Source organism: Phoxinus phoxinus, assembly GCF_949152265.1.
Source record: "Phoxinus phoxinus genome assembly, chromosome: 20".
Taxonomy (NCBI): domain Eukaryota; kingdom Metazoa; phylum Chordata; class Actinopteri; order Cypriniformes; family Leuciscidae; genus Phoxinus; species Phoxinus phoxinus.
In genome coordinates this window covers 19,736,582-19,756,393 of record NC_136895.1, presented here as the reverse complement: position 1 = coordinate 19,756,393, position 19,812 = coordinate 19,736,582, and the positions used below count along the sequence as shown (strand labels likewise).

The 19,812-nt window shown below is 35.3% G+C and overlaps 2 protein-coding genes across 3 annotated transcripts in view; one reads left to right on the top strand and one right to left on the bottom strand.

Annotated features, from left to right (window-relative positions):
• Nucleotides 1–354: 354 nt before the first annotated feature.
• Nucleotides 355–17,765, top strand: stat1a (signal transducer and activator of transcription 1a). Its single transcript, XM_079592449.1, has 25 exons — nucleotides 355–649; nucleotides 1,687–1,831; nucleotides 3,858–4,008; nucleotides 4,089–4,184; nucleotides 4,445–4,534; nucleotides 4,922–5,000; nucleotides 5,999–6,090; nucleotides 6,180–6,331; nucleotides 8,327–8,485; nucleotides 9,036–9,128; nucleotides 9,221–9,280; nucleotides 9,459–9,482; nucleotides 10,054–10,141; nucleotides 10,248–10,289; nucleotides 10,951–11,034; nucleotides 11,126–11,224; nucleotides 12,195–12,330; nucleotides 12,423–12,478; nucleotides 12,597–12,688; nucleotides 13,487–13,626; nucleotides 13,798–13,986; nucleotides 14,080–14,155; nucleotides 15,439–15,511; nucleotides 15,606–15,629; nucleotides 15,754–17,765. Exons 2-25 carry the CDS (start codon nucleotides 1,704–1,706, stop codon nucleotides 15,775–15,777), a joined length of 2,247 nt encoding a protein of 748 aa, XP_079448575.1. The 5' UTR covers nucleotides 355–649; nucleotides 1,687–1,703; the 3' UTR covers nucleotides 15,778–17,765.
• The window catches only part of glsa (glutaminase a), an 18,814-nt gene continuing 16,750 nt past the window's right edge, over nucleotides 17,749–19,812 (bottom strand). For both annotated transcript variants that reach the window (XM_079592450.1, XM_079592451.1), the window contains exon 18: nucleotides 17,749–19,100. In XM_079592450.1, the coding sequence (XP_079448576.1) occupies nucleotides 18,947–19,100 (154 nt within the window). In that variant the 3' untranslated portion in view covers nucleotides 17,749–18,946. The remainder of the gene's footprint in view (nucleotides 19,101–19,812) is intronic.

The following is a 19,812-nucleotide window of genomic DNA, read 5'->3' as shown; positions in this document are numbered from 1 at the left end:
CCATAGGCCTATAATCATGCATAAATATGATTGCAAAAAAATAAAAACAAAAACGACCTATCAAGTTTTAAAAGTGAGGAGAAAACAGTAACACACTCGTCCTGGTCTCTTCAAGATTGTAGTGCAGCAAATCAGATGAAACTTCACCTTATTTGACCCCACATTCCATGTAGTCCTGTCTGTCACTCTTATTATTTACCTCTTAAAACACATATGTTCCTTATAAAACACTATAAAGCAGATCATAACATGCAACTATCCTACAGTTTTTACGTAGGGATGAAATAAGCATCTTTCTCTAGTGTACTACGCAGTTTCAGTTTCTTATAAATCACGTGGGCTGTGCTACAACGCTGGTCCAAAATTCCAGTTGCGTCATTAAGGACAGCAGGACGCGCTGATAGGCTACGGCGCATGTAACAAACAACACTTTGCTCTCTGATTGGTTGATCTAGCTTTCACTCAAACACACACACGCGTGCTACTCGCGCAGAAAAAGTCGGACATTACTGGAAAGACTAAATTCAATAACAAATCGTCAATAACAGGGAACTTGCCTGTACTTCCGTATTTTTCTGCTGCTATAGAAGACACATCAAACATATATCTGCGGATTCTTACTTTAACCGTATTTGGAGAACATTTGGGGGTGAGTAACAAAATAATAACTTTAATTTCCGCATTCATGATTTTTCTGCTGACAAATTAACGGTAACTTACAGGAAGTTTGATCTCACGTTTGATTACTTCGTGGTATTCCTGTATATGCGTGTAATCCTAAGATTTCACATGTTATTTGAGGATTTTACTATTAAGAAAGCAATGGAAAAACACATAAAAGACCTTTATACACACAAGGCCATATGTAAACGGAGCTATTTACATGTGGTCCGAATGCAGGCAACACAATATCATGCTATTATGTGTTGATGCGATTCTGTTATGCTAAAACAATGATATCTTTCAATATAAATATATTATTACTACTACTACTATTATTATCATGGATTGATTCCAATTTATACCGAAGGTCGAAGGATAAAATTTGCTGAGCTTTTAAAACACACACACACACACACACCCACCCCCCTCATACATGCACCCGACCACTCACGTTTACCCAAGCTATCAGAATGATAGACGTCTATTGTATTTATATTAAGCCTCTAAAAATATATTTATACAAAAACAATACTGTCAAATCATACCCTACACTCACATGATCGAGGGCACATCTTTAAAACAAATATTAATTATAATTTAAATCGTACTTAGTCTTTTTGACAACACTAATGTTCAAGACATAAATAAGCATGCATATTCAAACTAATGCCTATTCTTATTGTACTATTTTTAAACTATACCTGCCATAGACTAAAACTTTGAAAACATTTTAATAATAAATAAATATTATTTACTACTTCATTTTTTACATATCTTTCTTGCAAAATGTTTAGGCAAATCTGTTAGTAGCTACTAGGTTAGAAACACACACAGCCCAAAAACCTCAAAATGTCCTTTGTCTAAATTGAAATCTCCTTATCTTGCAAAGATATCCTTTGCACGCACAGTTTGTATGTCTGCTGTCTTCCGCCTTCATTTTCTTTGATTTCTGCAAGAAAATCTTGATTATGCAGTCAGCTATTCACTGTGGCCTTTACCATCTTCATTTATTTTACCTCTCAGCCCACAGAGTTGCAGAAATGAGTCAGTGGTTGGAGCTTCAACAACTTGATTCAAAGTTTTTGGAACAGGTCGACCAACTGTATGATGACAACTTTCCAATGGCCATCCGGCAGTACCTCAGCAGCTGGATAGAAAGCCACGACTGGTGTGGATGAAAGATTTGTACCTTCTTTAGCTTTATAACCATATCAAACACATAACCACAATCTCCTGCAAGTATAATAATGCTAAACTAGAGTAGGCAACCTGTTGATTGTTATTTTATTTTATTGTTTTTATTGCAGCCAGGAATGCATACAGACATTTTTACAAAATACACATATCGACCAAAAAGCCCTAAAACAAAAAAAGAATAGACAAATAAAAGTAAAGAAAGAAAAGAAAAGACCTTATAAAATGTAAATAAATTATTTTGATTCTTATTGATGACCAGTTTTGATTGCCATATTGTTTAAAATAAAAAATGCAAACATTTAGATATCAAACATTTATTCTGTCATTTTGCAAAACGTTCTGTTGCAGCTGAACACCATGACCAAAAACATACAATACAATAATCCTTATTGAAGTTACAAAAGTTATTTAGTCAAGATCAGTGAGTGATTTTCTTTCTCTTGTCTTTTGTTCTTTGATTACCAGTAATGACAGACGGCAGCATGTTTAATAATAATATTAATTCATTACATTTATATGGTGCTTTTCTCTGCACTCAAAGCGCTTTACATATGGAAGGGGGAATCTCCTCAACCACCAGGTTTAGGTTTATTAGGCTGCTGTCACTTTAAGACCTCAAGACTGCACAGATCCAATAGGTTATACTGTAACACATGCGCTTTCTTTCTCATCTGTTTACGTTCACTTAAGACATAACTGACTGTGTTTACGAGGATATTTTGACATAAATTTGTCTGTTCAAGGCTTCAAGCACAAGAAGGCGTGAAAGAGACCTCAATTCACTATACGTGCACTATACGAGAGGCGGCTTTTTGCGCGCACACTCTGGATGTGCCCAGCACAGAAAACAGAGCGCGATTGCCAAATTGAGATCTCTTTCTCGTCTTATTGCACTTGAATGGTTTAAAACCACATTAACAGGCGCACACAGGAATCGATAAGAGGAATTGAAATGTTAATTTTGACAAGTATCCGATTCCTGACCTTAAAGGGTAACTAAACCCCTGGTCAGAGCCTGACTCCACCCACTGGCAATATTTGAAAAATGCTGGAAAAGTGGGCAGAGCCCAGTGCAGGGGGGGCGTGCACCTGAGACGTATCTCTCTGTAGGCAAGAGCGGGGTTAGCTGGTACCCTCTTACATCACAGGGTACCACAACTGCCAATAGGAAAATTCAACTGCAGTAGCCACGGTTCCACCTGAAGAGGGCAGCACTCAGACGTTTTTACACCATATATTGTAGAATTAAAACACTTTATACCCAAATGTCAAAAAAATGACTTGAATCAATGAGCCGCACTAATAAAGCCCCAGTCTTACAGATCATTAACTAAAAAAAGTTGTTTTAGGGTTTAGTTACCCTTTAAAGGTGCAGTAAGCGATTTGAAATCACCAAAACAAACACGCCCTTGCCCAAAAGGATCTCGCCCCTGTCTTGATAGCTCTGCCCCCAAATTCACGAAACAGGCACCTCCTTATGAGTGTATACGCCCCTTACTGCTGATTGGCTACAAGTGTGTTTTAGTGCTCGGTCCGATCCACTTTCAAGCAGTTTTTCTTAGAAATCGCCTACTGCACCTTTAACTATCCGATTTCAGAAGTAGAATAAATTTTCGATTCCCAACCCTACCGATCAATCTGCGGATCAATCTGCGGTACCGATCAATCTTCCATTATATAAAGGAACCATGGGTCCTCCAGAGCTGGTGGGGGCAACAGAGAGGTTAATGCTACCGTATCAGTTGTTTAAGAAGACAAATAAGAGTCAGCACAACATATACAATTACTTAACTGCAGTTATTATTGCTAAACAAAGTGTAGCAGTGATCACTACTAACTATTTAATATGTCCTTTACATCATACTGTAAACATCTTTACTTTCTTATTTTATTTGTCATCCCAATAAGAGGGATTATATAGGTACAAATATAGGAATGGAATTCAAACCAGTCTCAACTTTAGTTGACGTAAATCCTCTGTTCTTCATTCCCCAAAGGGAGCATGTTGCCAATGTGGAGAACGAGTCCCTGGCCACCGTGAGGTTTCATGATCTTTTGACCCAGTTAGATCACCAACACAGCCGCTTCGCGATGGAGAAAGACTTCCTGAACCAGCACAACATCCGCAAGATCAAGAGGAACTTGCAGGTGACTGACTGCAACTGGCTACATGACCATTTCCTTTTAGTGTGGTGTCACTTTTAGTTAATTTGAACCTTGTTTTCCAGAACCTCTTCCAAGACAATCCTGTTTCCATGGCTATGATCATCAGTAGGAACCTTAGCGAAGAAAGGAAGATTTTGGCCTCTGCCCAAATGTCAGAGGTCAGTAATTCATAAATGACAGCCATTGATCTCCACACACCTAAACCTTAGATTTAAATATATTTTAAGTCAATATGACATTTAGATCTCTTTTGTAGGTGTGAAGTTCCATTATTAGAGGAACAGTTTAACCAAAAACAAAAATTTATTTACTGCAAACCTGCATCTGTAAAACACAAAAGGAGATATTTCGCAATATTTTTTCAAGCTGCCCTTTTCTATTTAATGATATGAAGTTAGTAATTAGTATTTCGTTGCAGAATCGAACCGATAGCACCCAAAACGACATGATCGTGGAGAAACATCGAGAAATGGACGGAAGGGTGAAAGAAATAAAGAATAAAGTACAGGTGATGTATACACACAAAAAATCTTGTCGCAATTAAAAGATTAGACTTTATTTTCTAACTATAACTAACTTTGCAACTACATGTCAACTAACTCTCATTAGAATATTAGACTGTTAGGTTAGTAGAATAAGTTGACGTAGTTTCAAAGTTACTGATAGTCAGTAGAATGTCTGAATGTCTGTTGGGGGAGCATCAAAATAAAGTGCTAGCAAATATTAAGCAGACAGTCTACTAATACTCTAACGATAGTCGGTTGGCATGTAGTTGCAAAGTTACTTATAGTTAGAAGAATGTCCAAAGTGGACCATCGATTAAAATGTTATGATATGTGTAATTCTCCTAGTCAAGTCGTATGAGACATCTTTTTCTTTTTCTTTTTCTGATTAGGACACCGAGCAGATCATCAAAAATCTGGAAGATCTGCAAGACGAATACGACTTCAAGAGCAAAACTCATCAAAGCAGAGGTAACGGGATTAAAAAATGCTTTCTTTGTAGTCGAAAAGAGCTTGATTAAACGTGTGGTCCATAGACTGTAAAAAAAAAAGATGGACAGCGTGTCTCCCCTTCTTTCCACTGTAGAAAAATGGAACTACAGGTAAAAAATTAGCACAAGTGCTACAACCTGGTAAAATGCATCTCTCCTTTTTAAGGTTAATGTATATTTTGCATTGTCCCTGTTTAAATAAAGTAAAAAAAAAATAAAAAAAAATAACTTGCGGTCTTTGCCAATTATGTTATTCGGAGCCCGAGACTGCGCAGTATCAAGCTGCGGTATTAAGGTCCCGCTCCCGCAAACTCATTCGCAAGCACAGCTGTCAATAATGACGTTACACTCTTTATTTTTATAGCATCTAATAATAACTAAAACCAAACTTACTTGGAAAATGAACATTGCACATACGTCTGCGTGATAAGAACTACCTAGAATAACAGAAACCATCTTTGGGAATTTTTGTCATTGAAGTGTTTTTTAGTTTGGCTCGCGTCCCATTCGATTACATGGAGAGGGCGGGTTTAAGACCTATACTGCAGCCAGCCACCAGGGGGGCGAAAAAATGCTATGGCTTCACTTTTGAGGACTTGTGCAGCACACAAGCAAAAAAATCGTCAGCAGTGTAGTGATGTATATTTACAAAAGAAGTCACTTTGAAACCAAGCAGCTTTCTGTTGGTCAGTGCAGAGAATTCGCTTGACCAAATTGAATTTGTTATCTGTCTTTCGCCTTCACGCAAAATTCCCAATCGTGTGGATTTCGACAGCGGGAATTTGCTGAATAACGGTAAATGTGACCGCGCCTTAAGCCAGAACTAGCTATTTTTTTCACGAGAAGTACACTCAATATTGCTTATTTTGATTGCAAAAATTCAACAAACAATAATAAAAGTGACCAGATCTTAATTCAAAACTAGCTGTTTTTCCACAAGTACTGAAACTCAGTATTGCTTGTACGTCTGTTTAACAGAGGAACTCAACGGGACCATTTCGGTGGAAGACCTGAATCGGGAGAGACTGACCATCCACGCCATGTTTATGAAACTCCACAACACAAGAGAGGTGAGAACATTTGAGATCCATCGGCCTTTACTTTTGTTAGCGAAAAGAAGCCGCTGCGTCCAACTCTGTGTGTGTTTGTGTCCATGTAGAACGTGATTAGTCAGATGTCAGAGGTGTCGAACCTTATAGATCCGGTGATCTTTGAGCTGATCTCAACAGAACTGGCCGATTGGAGGCACCGACAACAGATGGCTTGCATCGGTGGGCTGAGCAATGTCTGCTTGGACCAGCTGCAAAACTGGTAACAAATGCAAACCACAATTCATATTTTTTTTTATAAACATATGGAGTAGCAATATATGCAAGTTGTTTTGTTGTTCTAAAATGTGAAATAAATTTTTTTATTTCACATTTTTTAAGTCATCAACAATGATCTCAAGTTGTAAGCTTACAGAAAATTGGTCTGGAGAAGCACATCTGTAGGAAAAGTCTAATGTACTTAACTATGAATATTACACCTACCAGTATTTTCCATACAAATTAATTATCAAGAATCACATGATAAAAATCATATGCAGATTAGTTTGTTAGATAAAACACTTGACGGAATTTTTCATTCGTCCTAATAAAAAAAGCGACCCATTAATTTGAATGCCGCACGAAGCAACACATTTGATGTTTATATATGCAGGTATGTGGAGGGAGATTGTGGACCAGTAAGATTTCGCTGTGGGCGGAGCTTCACAGCGTGATGGAAATGTGTTGCGTTTAAACCAGAATGATCAGAATGTCATAACGACCAACTCTCGTAGTTCTAGGGCAGGGGTTCCCAAACTTTTCCATGACAAGGCCCCCAAATACCACGAGGTTCTGGCCAAGGCCCCCCTTTTGCAGGATGTGTTATTGAACCCATCGACAATACTACGGCAAATGTAGAAATAAATAAAACATCTGTTAACATCAGATTATGTGATGGTGTTTGATACCAGCCAATCAGAAAGATTATAGAGATGCACCGATTACAATTTTCTAGGCTGATTCCGATTTTTCATTGAGTTTGAACTGCCGATACAGATTTTAGCCGATTCCGATTTTATTTTTCTAACCACTTTACAGCACACACAAATACTTATTTTCTTTTTTTTCTTTTTTATTAAACACCATATACTTTTACCCAAACTGAATAATAAAAACAAGTTTAAATGGGTAAATTTCATAAATATATCTATATTTTCGAGTCTTCATTTTCTTTTCTGCCTACTCCAGTTCTTGTTAAAACACACTAGACGTGCATTTTTGTGTGAAATTATATTTATTTTGTCCATCAACAGTGTGCTTTCACTTTAATTGAGCGTGAGCAGCGCAACAAAACCCGCGATTCGCTGCTGCTGCTCGCGGTGTGAATGCACTCATTGATTAATACGCGCTGCTCACGCGTTGCTCGCGCTTGCGGTGTGAAACGGCCGTAATTCACGAGGTTTCCTACATGTGCGTTCCGTGTGCACATGTGATGCTGATGTTGCGCGATGTTAATCATGCAGCGCCTGAGTGCATTTGACCGGCATAAAATTGGCATATATGTCGGACTGATTGGCCGGTCGCCTAATCTCTAAAAGATTAGCATTAAAAGTATAATGTTTAGATAGGCTATGCAACAAATAATTATAATGCTATTTCATAACAATTCTCATAATAATATTTTTTTTTCAAAAATTTTTTTTCAAATTGCTGAAAAATTTCACATTTTCAAAAAAAACCCACTTTGAAAACCACTGTTCTAGGGTGTCGAATAATCCCAAGTATCGATCATAATTACAAATTTTGAATGTACAATTATGTATTTTTACACATTTTGTGTACTGTTGATTACGAATAGCAATAGTGGTGCGGTTACTGTGGAATGCTTAATTTCGCAGACAAAATCCTTTCATTTCAATAGGAATCCGACAAATGGGAAATTTGCCTGAGGGCGAAAGATTTCCTGACAGATTTCGCAACAGGTTTAAATTGGTCGTGCGACTTTTCTGCACTAACCAACAGAAAACTGCTTGGTTTGAAAGTGACGTCTGTGTGAGTAGATCTCCATACATCGTTACGCTGTTGACGATAGACAACCTTTTTTTTGCATGGCAAATTTTATGGACCTTTTCAACGCTGAAATATTGACGGTATTAAATATAAATATTGATAATTTTGCAACTATTGTCAGTGGACCTTTATGTGGCGGTGCCTTACAAAATCATGGCTCGCACTTTGAGTCATATGTTATTGAGTTCTGTTCGTTTTTCCCCCTCAGGTTTACCTCTATCGCAGAATCTCTGCTTCAGCTCAGGCAGCAGCTCAAGAAACTTCTGGAGCTGGAGCAGAAGTTCACATACGACACCGATCCCATCACCGTCAGCAAAAGCAACCTGGAGGACAGGATCATGGTCCACCTCAAAACTTTAATCACAAGGTAAGAGCACTCCTTTGCTTTTTTTTAGGCCCCGATATACTCACGGCGATATACTTCGGTTCTTCGCCGAAATGCCTTAATCGTGGAATATTACCATGTTAAAGAAGGCGTGGCCTCAGAGCCACACCCACTTATTACATAACCGTTCACGGACCAATGGTAGTTCGAAGGTGTTCACCAGCTGGAGAAAACTTTTCTGGAACTGAACTCAAAACAAAATCAGTCCAAAACAAAGTTTGTTCAAAGTTACTTCACACCTGTTAGTTCTTCGATTTCGTTTGAAGTTTAAGAAAATAAAGCAGAAAACCACGAAACTCATCTACTATGATGTCAAGATGCACAGCTGATTGGTCGGTGGGTTATTCCGAGGAGAAGTGCAGCTAGAGGAAAAACCCCCACTTGATTTTAGTCTTGAAATGTGCTAAACTATGAATATTAAACTTTTTTTCTGTAGGTTTTCTTCGATTTTGCTTGAAGTATATCGGTTTCCTTTGCATCACTGCTGATATGTGTCGCTGACAATTAATAATTTTGGTTTGCGTGTTTTCAGCTCCTTGGTAGTCGAGAGACAGCCATGCATGCCGACCCAACTGCAGAGACCTTTGGTGCTGAAGACGGGTGTTCTGTTCACTCTCAAATTACGGTAACTTCAAACACACGGCAGATGATTCACACTTCTCTGGGAGTAGAAGCCAGATAATGATCAGATGATGAATCAAATTTTTTGTGCTCCAGGCTGCTCATAAAACTTCAGGAATTCAACCACACTGTTCGAGTGAAAGTCCATTTTGATAAGTAAGTGTTTTGCAAACTTTGTCTTAACTTTAATTCATAGATAGATTCTTTTGCCTTCAGATTACTTCATTTATTCATGCATTTTTAGCTCATTATACATTTTTAGCTTAACATACATTCAGAAAAAACAACATTTCATATGTTCTTGTGTTAACACGTGTCTCTTTTTGTCTTCCAGGGATATCGTTGAGAAACGGAAAGGGTGTGTCTTACGTAATTTCCTTTGCATACCATATTAAAGGGACAGTTACACTAAAAATTAAGATCTGTCATCATTTACTCACCCTCATGTCATTGCTGTGTGTGTTGTTGTTTTTTGTGGAACATAAAATATGATATTATTTTAAAATGTCTTGGAAAAACAACAACATTTAATAATGACAGAATCTTTTTTGCTGAGTTGTTCCTTAAATTCAGTTCTTTTAAAATTTGTTGAATCCCACTTGAATTAAAGGGATAGTTCACCCAAAATTCTTTCAACATTTACTTACCCTTATGTTGATCCAAACTTGTATGAGTTTGGAAAGATTAAAGTTTGGTCTTTTAAGATTTTCTATTTCTATTCATATTTCCTATTATGGAAGTCAATGGGTGCCGTCTACTGTTTGATTACCAACTTTCTTTAAAATCTCTTCTTTTGTGTTCAGCAGAAGAAAGAAACTCATACAGGTTTGGAACAACATAGGGATGAGTAAATGATGACAAAATGTTCATTTTTGGGTGACCTATCCCTTTAATATTGCTCTGCTTACTTAGCTATGTTTCTATTTTAGGTTTCGGATGTTCAACATCTTGGGAACGGCCATGAAGGTGATGAACATGGAGGAATCCAATGGAATGGCTGCAGAATTCCGTCATCTGGTAAAGTGAAAAGAAAAACAAAAGAGCAAATGATACTGTTTCTCCAGTTTAAAAAGTATAATACAGTCAAATAAGTAATAGTAACAATATTCGTTTTATTTCACAGCAACTGAAAGAGAAGAAAGTTACCGGAAACAGAACTAGTGAGGTGAGGGTTCGGTCTTTACACTACCGTTAAAAAGCTTAAGCTCGATATGATTTTTAGTAATGCTTAAGTCGCTGATGTTCACAAAAAAAGCTGCATTTATTTGATAAAAAAGATTACAGAAATATTTTTACAATATAAATTAACCGTATATATTAAAATGTAATGTGTTCTTGTGATCAAAGCTGAATTAAATAGAAATCTTTTGTAAGATTCTAAATGTCTTTACTGTTACTTTTGATCATTTGAATGCGTCCTTGCTGAATAAAAGTAATTCATTGCTTATAAATGACTGAGCCCAAACATTGATTGTATACTTCTTAAGATTGTCCAAAATACTTTTCTGTGTGACTTTTCTTCAGTGATGGTTTGTCACTGAGGGGTTCACATAAATCTGTCCTTTACTCCTTCATGTCTTTCCAAAGCTGTATGACTTTCTTTCTTCTGTGGAAAAGCTCCAAAAATCACATCATGAAGTATCATCCATAACTCTTGTGTTCTATTTTCCACGTTTTCTGAAGTCACGCGATCGATCTGTGTAAGAAAGACACATAAATTCAAGCTGCTGTAGCTCTTAATCTCATTTTGAGCTTCTGCGTGTTCAAATTTTAAAACCTGTTTGAACTTTTTTTTTTGGCTAAACTGTTTGTTAAATGTTCGGCAGGGCCCTCTGATCGTCACGGAGGAACTTCACTCCATCGCCTTTGAGGCTGAGCTTTGCTGGTCTGGACTGGTCATGAACTTTGAGGTCAGAAGATCCTTCAAAAGAACAGAGTTCAAAACATAAACATCACCAAATCATGAACATCATCAACTTTCTTCTCTCTCTCCATCTTCAGGCTACATCTCTGCCCATAGTCGTGATCTCCAACGTCAGTCAGCTACCCAGTGGATGGGCCTCCATCATGTGGTACAACATGCTGACCTCTGAACCAAAGGTAACACCAATGTTATTCACATGACAGATTTAGGACAAAATGAAATAAATGAAAATGTAAACTGAAAAAATATGAATTATGAAACTAAACAAAATTTATAGAAATTTTGCCTCGGCAAATAACTGAAATATGTTTAGTTGAAGCGCTAAAATTACTAAGTGGATATAAATAAAAACTAAAACTGAACTAAAACCAAAATTGAAATAAAGTAAATTAAATAGAAAAGAACAAAAATGAATAAAAACGACAAAAGCACATAACAAAATTACTCACTCAATGAAAACAAAAAATTAAACATTAGATGAAAAATTTAAACTTAAAAAAAAGAGAGAAATGTTTGCCTTTAAAAACAACTGAAATGCATTGAAGTACTAAAATTACTAACTGGAAATAAAAAAAAAAGTAAAATAAATGAAACCTAAATAGGAATATTTTTAAAAAGAACATAAAATTACAAAAGCACATAACAAAAATTACTTCAACTAAAATTAAAACGGAAAATATAAATAGTAAATGTAAATAAATTTTAACGCAAATGTGCCTTGGCAAATAATTAAAATAAGTTCAAGTTGAAGCACTAAAATTACTAACTGGAAATAAATGAAAACTGAAATAAAATAAATTAAATCTAAATAGTAATTTTGTTGTGTTGGTTATGTGTTTTGTATAAATTTTGCCTTGGCAAATAACTTAAGTTTAAGTTTAAGCACTAAAATTACTAACTGAAAATAAATAAAAAACTAAAACTGAAATAAAAATGAACCTAAATAGAACAAAAGCACTAAAAAATACAAAAAATTCAACAAAATGTAAAAATGAAATTATAAAAATAAAAGCAAATTCAAAGATAAGTCTTCAACGCTCATGTTCTTGAAAAGTTTCAGCAGTAGAAATGAGCTCTACTTACGTCAACACAAAACAGATTGCAGGACGTGTTCGCACATGTTCTGACCTGCCGTTTCTTTTCCAGAACCTTTCGTTCTTCGTCACTCCTCCTTCAGCCACTTGGGGTCATCTATCGGAGGTGCTGAGCTGGCAGTTCTCCTCCATCACCAAAAGAGGTCTTAATCAAGAACAGTTGAGCATGCTGGGAACTAAACTGCTGGGTGAGTCTGATAGCTACTTGTCTGCCATTGAGTAGCTGATTCTGTTGGAACGGATGAACTAAATGCACAAGCTTGTGAACTTTGCCCCACAGGTCCTAAAGCGGTGATGGATCCTGAAGCTCAGATTCCTTGGAATAGATTCTGTAAGGTTGGTCTCGATGCTATGTTCTTATTCGTTTAGCCGTTGGGTCGAACTTCTAAATTGAGCACCCTAGTTGTGTTACCCATGATTGTTAAAAGTGATTTGAGTCTTGTGTATGATGTAGTCTGGCAGTGAGAAGAACTTCACCTTCTGGTTGTGGATTGAAGCCATTTTGGATCTTATAAAGAGACACCTGCTGAGTCTGTGGGATGATGGGTAAGAATTCAGATGTTTGGATTATAAAACTTCTGCTAGAATCACATTATCAGACCTTGATCACATGCTGTTGGGGTTAAGATCAACCAGGTAGACCAGTTAACTAACGTGACCATTTTGGACATCTACGGTACCATATTTCACATACCAGGATCATTATCGTTAACTAGAACTAAATCTATTAACTTAAAAAAAAAAGTTAAATAAAGCTGAAATATAAATATTAGATAAAAAACTGAAAGTAAATGAAAATGAGAAATTTTGCCTTGCCAACTAAACTGAAAGAAGTTGAATCACTGGAAATTATTAAAAACTAAAACTGAAATAAAAAATGAACTAAATAGTAATATTTGCACAAAATGAAAAAAAAAAAAAATACGACGACAGAAGCACACAAGAAAAATACTAGACTAAACTAAACTAAACTTAAATTAGAAATGTTACCTTGGCAAATAACTTTTAAAAGTTTAAGTTGAAGCACTAAAATTACTAACCGGAATGAAATAGTAATATTTAAAAACAACAAAAGCTAATAAATATGATAAATATCACATAACAGTTTACTAAAAATGTAACTAAAATTAAAATGAAAACTTAAAATATAAATATTTGATGAAGAACTTTGAACGAAAATTATAAATGTTGCTTTGGCAAAACATACTTACTGCAAATAAATAACTTCAGTAAATACATTTCAGTCAACGGCGGGGAACAAGTTCATAAACTTTGGAAGTCTGGCACATTGGGAGTCTATTGGCCAAGCGGGAACATTGCTTTAACACTGTCCATCTCTCACAGGTGTATAATGGGGTTTGTGACCAAGGACCGTACTAAAGCTCTGCTGTATGACAAAGCTCCCGGGACGTTTCTGTTGCGCTTCAGTGAGAGCAACCGCGACGGAGCAATCACGTTCAGCTGGATCGAACATGACTCAAACGGTGAGACATGCTGTGGAACAATAAACGATTAAATGAAAGCAAATAAACTAAAGGTTTTTTCTTTGGTCTTGATATCAAAACGTCAACATTTAGATTTCGCTTAAACTTTCTGTTTTATCCGTTTTAGTAAATGCATTGTTCATTACTGTGTTTGGCTTTGTGTTGGTTTAGAAGAGCCGCAGATTCGCTCGGTGGAGCCCTACACGAAGAGGGAACTCTCCGCCGTCTCACTTCCCGACATTATTCGAAACTATCGCGTGATGGCCGCCGACAACGTCCCAGAAAACCCTCTGCGCTTCCTCCATCCCAATTTACCCAAAGACGACGCCTTCAAAAAATACTATTCCAAACCTACCGAGAGTAAGAAACCCATTGTAAAAAAAAAATCCCAATAAATGTATTAAAAACGTGTAAATGAAATTCTTACTCTTTCTTCGTCTTTTGTTTCTCCAGAGCAAGAACCAATGGATGTCGACAAGAAGTCAGACGAGGGATACATCAGCACCACTCTCATCTCCATCTCTGAAATGTGAGTCAGTGTTAAAGGGATAGTTCACCCAAAAATGAAAATTAGCCCATGATTTACTCACCCTGAAGCCATCCTAGGTGTATATGACATTCTTCTTTCAGACGCATACAATCAGAAATATATTATATACGTATTATATGCGTATTATGTACACACTGCGTAATGACGGCAATTGAGGCCTCTGGCGGCTCAAACAAACGGCTGTGCAACCACGTTCGTCATTACGTTGTGCGTCGAGTTCAAGTGTTACTCTTTTGCCGTAAATCTATGTATGGCCGTCTGCCGTAAACTAGTTATTTTAGTCTAAAAAAAAGTTTTAAATATGGATATTTTTCTTACACGAACGCATCGCTTCACTTCAGAAGGCCTTTATTAACCCCCGCAGAGCCGCGTCGAGCACTTTAATCATGAATAGCTTTAATGTACTTCTAAAGACATACGGCCATTCACTGCCATTATAAAGCTTGGAAGAGCCAGGACATTTTTTAATATACCTCTGATTGTATTCGTCTGACAGAAGAATGTCATATACACCTAGGATGACTTGAGGGTGAGTCATGGGCTAATTTTCATTTTTGGGTGAACTATCACCTTTAAAGCAATAAATCCTACAAATGTAATTTCTGTGCAGAAGTTTGTTTCCGCCACAAAAAAGAAAAAGAAAAAAAAGAAGGTAATTGCGACTTTTTACTCGCAATTGCGAGTTTACTGTATATCTTACAATTCAGACTATTTCTCGCATTTTCGAATTTATAACTCGTAATTCTGACTTTTTTTCTCAGAATTGCATGTTTATATCTCGCAACTCATACTTTATAACTCGCAAATCTGACTTTTTTTATTCGCAATTGCAAAGTTTATGCAATTCTAATATTATAACTCACAATTCTGAATTTTTGTTTACTGTATACCTCTCAATTCAGGCTTTATTTCTCTGAATTTTTCTTGCAATTTCGAGTTTGTATCTCGCAATTCTGATTTTATATCTCAAATTCTGACTTTTTACTCGCAATTGCAAGTTTATATTTCGCAATTCAGACTTTATAACTCGTTATTTTGAGTTTATAACTCGCAATTCTGACTATTTCTATGAGATATAATCACACAGTTGTGACAAAAAAGTCATTATTGTGAGATACTAAGTCACAATTGCCTTTTTCTGTTTTATTCTATGGTGGAAACAAGCTTCCATATTTCTGAGCTACCAAACAGGATTGCTAAAATAATGACTTATTTTTTTAATGTATTTCTTGTGTGTGTGTTTAAATGTGTTCGAATTTTAGGAAACCACAGGAATATAATGACACACTCATGCCAATGTCACCTGAGGTATTCGACCAGCTGAAGCTGGAGGTGGTATGTAAAATGATAATCTATATATTTACAGATTCTTTTAAACCAATGGTTCAATATTAACTGCAGTTATTCTCTCCATTTCTCTTTATTCTAGAACCGATACGATATCCGACTGGAGGTAGAGTACTACTATTCCTTTTTATAATCTATAAAATGCATATCATCAATTTGACTTGAGTTAATAAATTGTGCACTGCATAGAGTGAGATGCTGATATTGTTTTTTTGTTTGTTTTATCGCAGCCGTCAGACTTCAGTATCTCTTAAGTCACCTGAAAGATGACAGATGACTCAGAAAAAGTAGAAATGTTTCCATCATTCTGTGTTTTTAATAGCGCTAAATGAAATGGGAGCAATTCGGGTAGCCATTGGGTTTGGTATTCCTCTCTCTTTCATTCTAACATTGAGGAAATGATTGAAAAAACACTGTATACCCTGTCAACTATAGTAAAAAGACAACCAAACGGAGAGAATTAACCCCCATAGTAACGCTACTGTTACCTCAGCACTTAATCTAGAAAACTAAAGCAACTTTTACGGCAGGGAAGTTGCGTACTAATAGCACTTCATTTAGTGTAGCGCCAAGTAGTAAACAAGATCGCAAATGGCGAGAAAGTAAACGAGCGAACGAGAAAGCTAGACGGATGAATTTCACAAAAACTGTTTATTCTATATTTTCTATAAAGAAAATTAAACCCATTTTTAGGACTACTAAGATTTGTTCATTTTAATCCACAATTTTCTTTATAAGAATGCAAACAAATCATTTATTTAATTGATTTGATGTGAAAAAAAAAGACATTTACATCTCAGGGTTGTTTTTTTTACTGCCTTTAATTTATGCTGATTTTATAAAAAAAAAAATCTAAAGTTTTTACTGGAATATAATGGGATTAGTGTATCACAGTAATAAATCCATTATAAGAAGGAAAAACACAATGTGAATGGGAGGGGAAATGTGATGAAAAATGAATTATGCAACACATAAAATAAGAACGCAACAAATTGTCCTAAAATAGGCTTCCTTTTCTTCTGTTAGATTTTGGGTTTAAAAACAAACAAAACCTGGATGTGTTTTTGTAAGATTCACCCAGAAAGGACTAAGACATGTAGGGATTCAGGTCTGATTAAATCGTTTAAGCTGTTATGGGTTTACTTTCCTAAACTGTTTCTATATATGTGAAATTCCTAAACTTTCAGGTGCTTTATTAGTATTAAGTCCAATTAAGTGCTTTATGTTGTTGTTTCTACTTTTTGCACTGGATTGTAGCTGTTTAATTACAGAGCAATATTTGTCAGTCTAATTTGTTTTGGGCGTCATAGAAAATGTAGGTGGAAATCCATTTAGTTTGGAACGCCTTCAAAATTCGCACCTTAGAAACTTTTGGTACAGACCAACAATACGAAAATACACCCAACATACATTGGCGAGAGCATACCTGGAAAGCATCATTTTTTTTTAATATTGTGTACAGATGTCTGAAAATCGAAATATATCATCTTCCACATGGAACCACCAGACAAATGAGTAAAAAAAACAAAACACAATAATCTGTGTTCAATGTCTTTATTGTTTTGATCTTGTATTCTTTTGTGTGGAATATAGTTATCAGCTTCGACGTTTAATCCGAACCAATCTAGAACATAGATTTTAAATAATAATAAGGGAAATTCCACAACACATTGCAATACATTCATAGCAGTAAATAACAAATGCTGGAAAAACATAACAGAAGAAATTACACAAAGCAACTAAAGTGCGACACATAGAAATGAACAAATTGAAATACGATCAATTACCTACTTTTGTTTGCACTGTTCTTTTGGTCGTTGCTTTTAATTTTTTTTATACAATAAATAACATTTCCCAGTTAAGCATGTACACACACACACACACACACACACACACACGCGCTACAAAACACATTTACAATACTTCAATAATAGTGTCCCACTAGAAAATATTCACATATTGAGACTGACTGAGCTTTGGAGGTTCCAAGTATACGCACGCCTCTTCGTCGCCCGAAATTTACATGAAAACAATCAGTGTGCTTGTGCGCATACAACATGTGCTTATAGACATGTGACCTATTGTTTCCAAAGATATTCTCAAAGTTACACAACATGTTTAGACTGCATTATGAACATTGCAGTCAGTGTTAATACCAGTGCAATTTTTTTGTTTATTTTCAACTTTCAACCTTGCTTGTCATTTCACCATGTACTGAGAATAAAACAGGAAATCTACACATTTTGCTTGGTTCTTTTTTCCCCTATGACAGCTAAACAAAATCACATGACCACGACTTATTAAAAGTGTAAATTCCTTGCAGTTTGTCTAATTGCAGAGACAAAATCCATTTCCACATCCTGGAGTTTTGCAGATCCTAAAACATTACAAGTCTTTTGTAAAACCTTTCCAAATAATGATCCATTAGGCGAGTCGTAAGATTTACAGTACACCTAAGTATTGACATTTTTTTTGTTATTGATATAGTTTTGGAAAATACAGGAAATTCCCATAGTACAATGAACAAAGAGGTCCTCTAGGGCTTTAAAGTAATTTTGGTAACATTTTACAATAAGTTTTCATTTGTTAACATTAGTTATGTATAGGCATCAATTTTACAGCATTTATTAATCCTGGTCATTGTTAATTACTACTTTTACTAATACATGATAAATTATACATTAATAGCATAAAATATGTTGAACAAAAAATAATTATTATGATACCTAATTTAATGTTAACAAATTGTAAAACTGATAAAACGTACTTGAAAAAAAAAAACTTACCAAGTGTTACTGTAATTTAATTAGCAAAAATATTTTAAAAGACAAATAAATAGATATAATAATGAAATAAAAAAAGTGCAATTATTTTTGACATTCAAAGAATAGTGTCATATTTGGAACATATTCACAAGATGATACACAATCAAAAAGGCATAAAGAACTACTGCTGATTTAGAACCAAGTTAAGACTAAATTAGAGGATAAAGAAAAAGCAAAAGGTAAAAATATAAAAATAAATCCAAATGTCATCACACCCAATGCTACCCTCTCCAGTCAAGCTGCCGTTTCTTACGATATCTTTTCTAAAATATCTATTTGACATCATCTATGAAGATTCTCAAACTGTAAATGAATGTTCATATACACTTTAAATATATGCTTGTTTTGAGTATATGAAATTATATTGTATGTTTACATGGATATACATCTAAATAAGACCTTTATGACGCTACTACATTCCTCCGAGTTTACGATAAAACTAAATTACCATATTAACGGAGGTTACACACACATTACAAAACAAAGTAAAAGGAACCAAACACTTTTTTTTTTCCTCGCGTTTTGTACGTTTTCTTTTTAAAGAGTACCTCAGACTCACTGGGAAAAATGTGAAGTGTTTTAACTCGACACATCATCTCTACAGCAGGCCGTCCAGGTTCTTCTCGGCGGTCTCTTTTTCGGTGTCGGCGGTGCTCTCCTTGGGGCTGTAGGTGTTGTGATAGTCCTTCAGGATTGTTACGACATCATGATGGCCAAAATGAATGGCCTCCTCCATGGGAGTGTTACCCCACCTGTACAGAGATCAAACCCCAAGTTTGGTTACCGCCAAGCCATTTTGATTGAAACAAAACAACTAATATGGAAGTCGAATGCGCGAATGTACAGCACAAACAAAATAAACAGTTCATGACATTAAATTAAACTTCATAGATAAACAAATAAAACATTTTACTCGATTTATGTCATTTAAAAAACAAGATTTCGCTTTTAAACCCTCCAGTGCGCTTGCTCTGTAAATTTCCATTGTAAATGGCTTATTGTAAACATTGTTAAACTTACTGAGTGTTACCGAATTGTATACTGCTTTATTTCAATCTATATTTATTAATTAATATTAATAAATAAATGCTAGATAAAAAAAGGTTCATTATTAGTTTATACTGAATTAATAAACTTAACTAATGTTAACATAATTGTAAAACTTATTTTAATAAAACATACTATTTTTTTTGCTGTAAGTTCATTTAAAAAAAAAAAAAGATAAATAATGAATATATTCACTGCAACCACTGTGATAGTGTGTTAAAAATAAAAGTAATGTCCAAAATATTTTACTTGCCACAAATATTTATTTTTGTAATGGAGAAAGTGTTCCATCTGTAATTTCTAAAAAATACTTTTTTATTGCTAGTAAATGAATGGGTAGTTAAGCACAAGAAATTGACACAAATGCATTGGGAAAAAAAGTGGTATGTATAAAAACTTGGTAAGTTCAATTCTTTA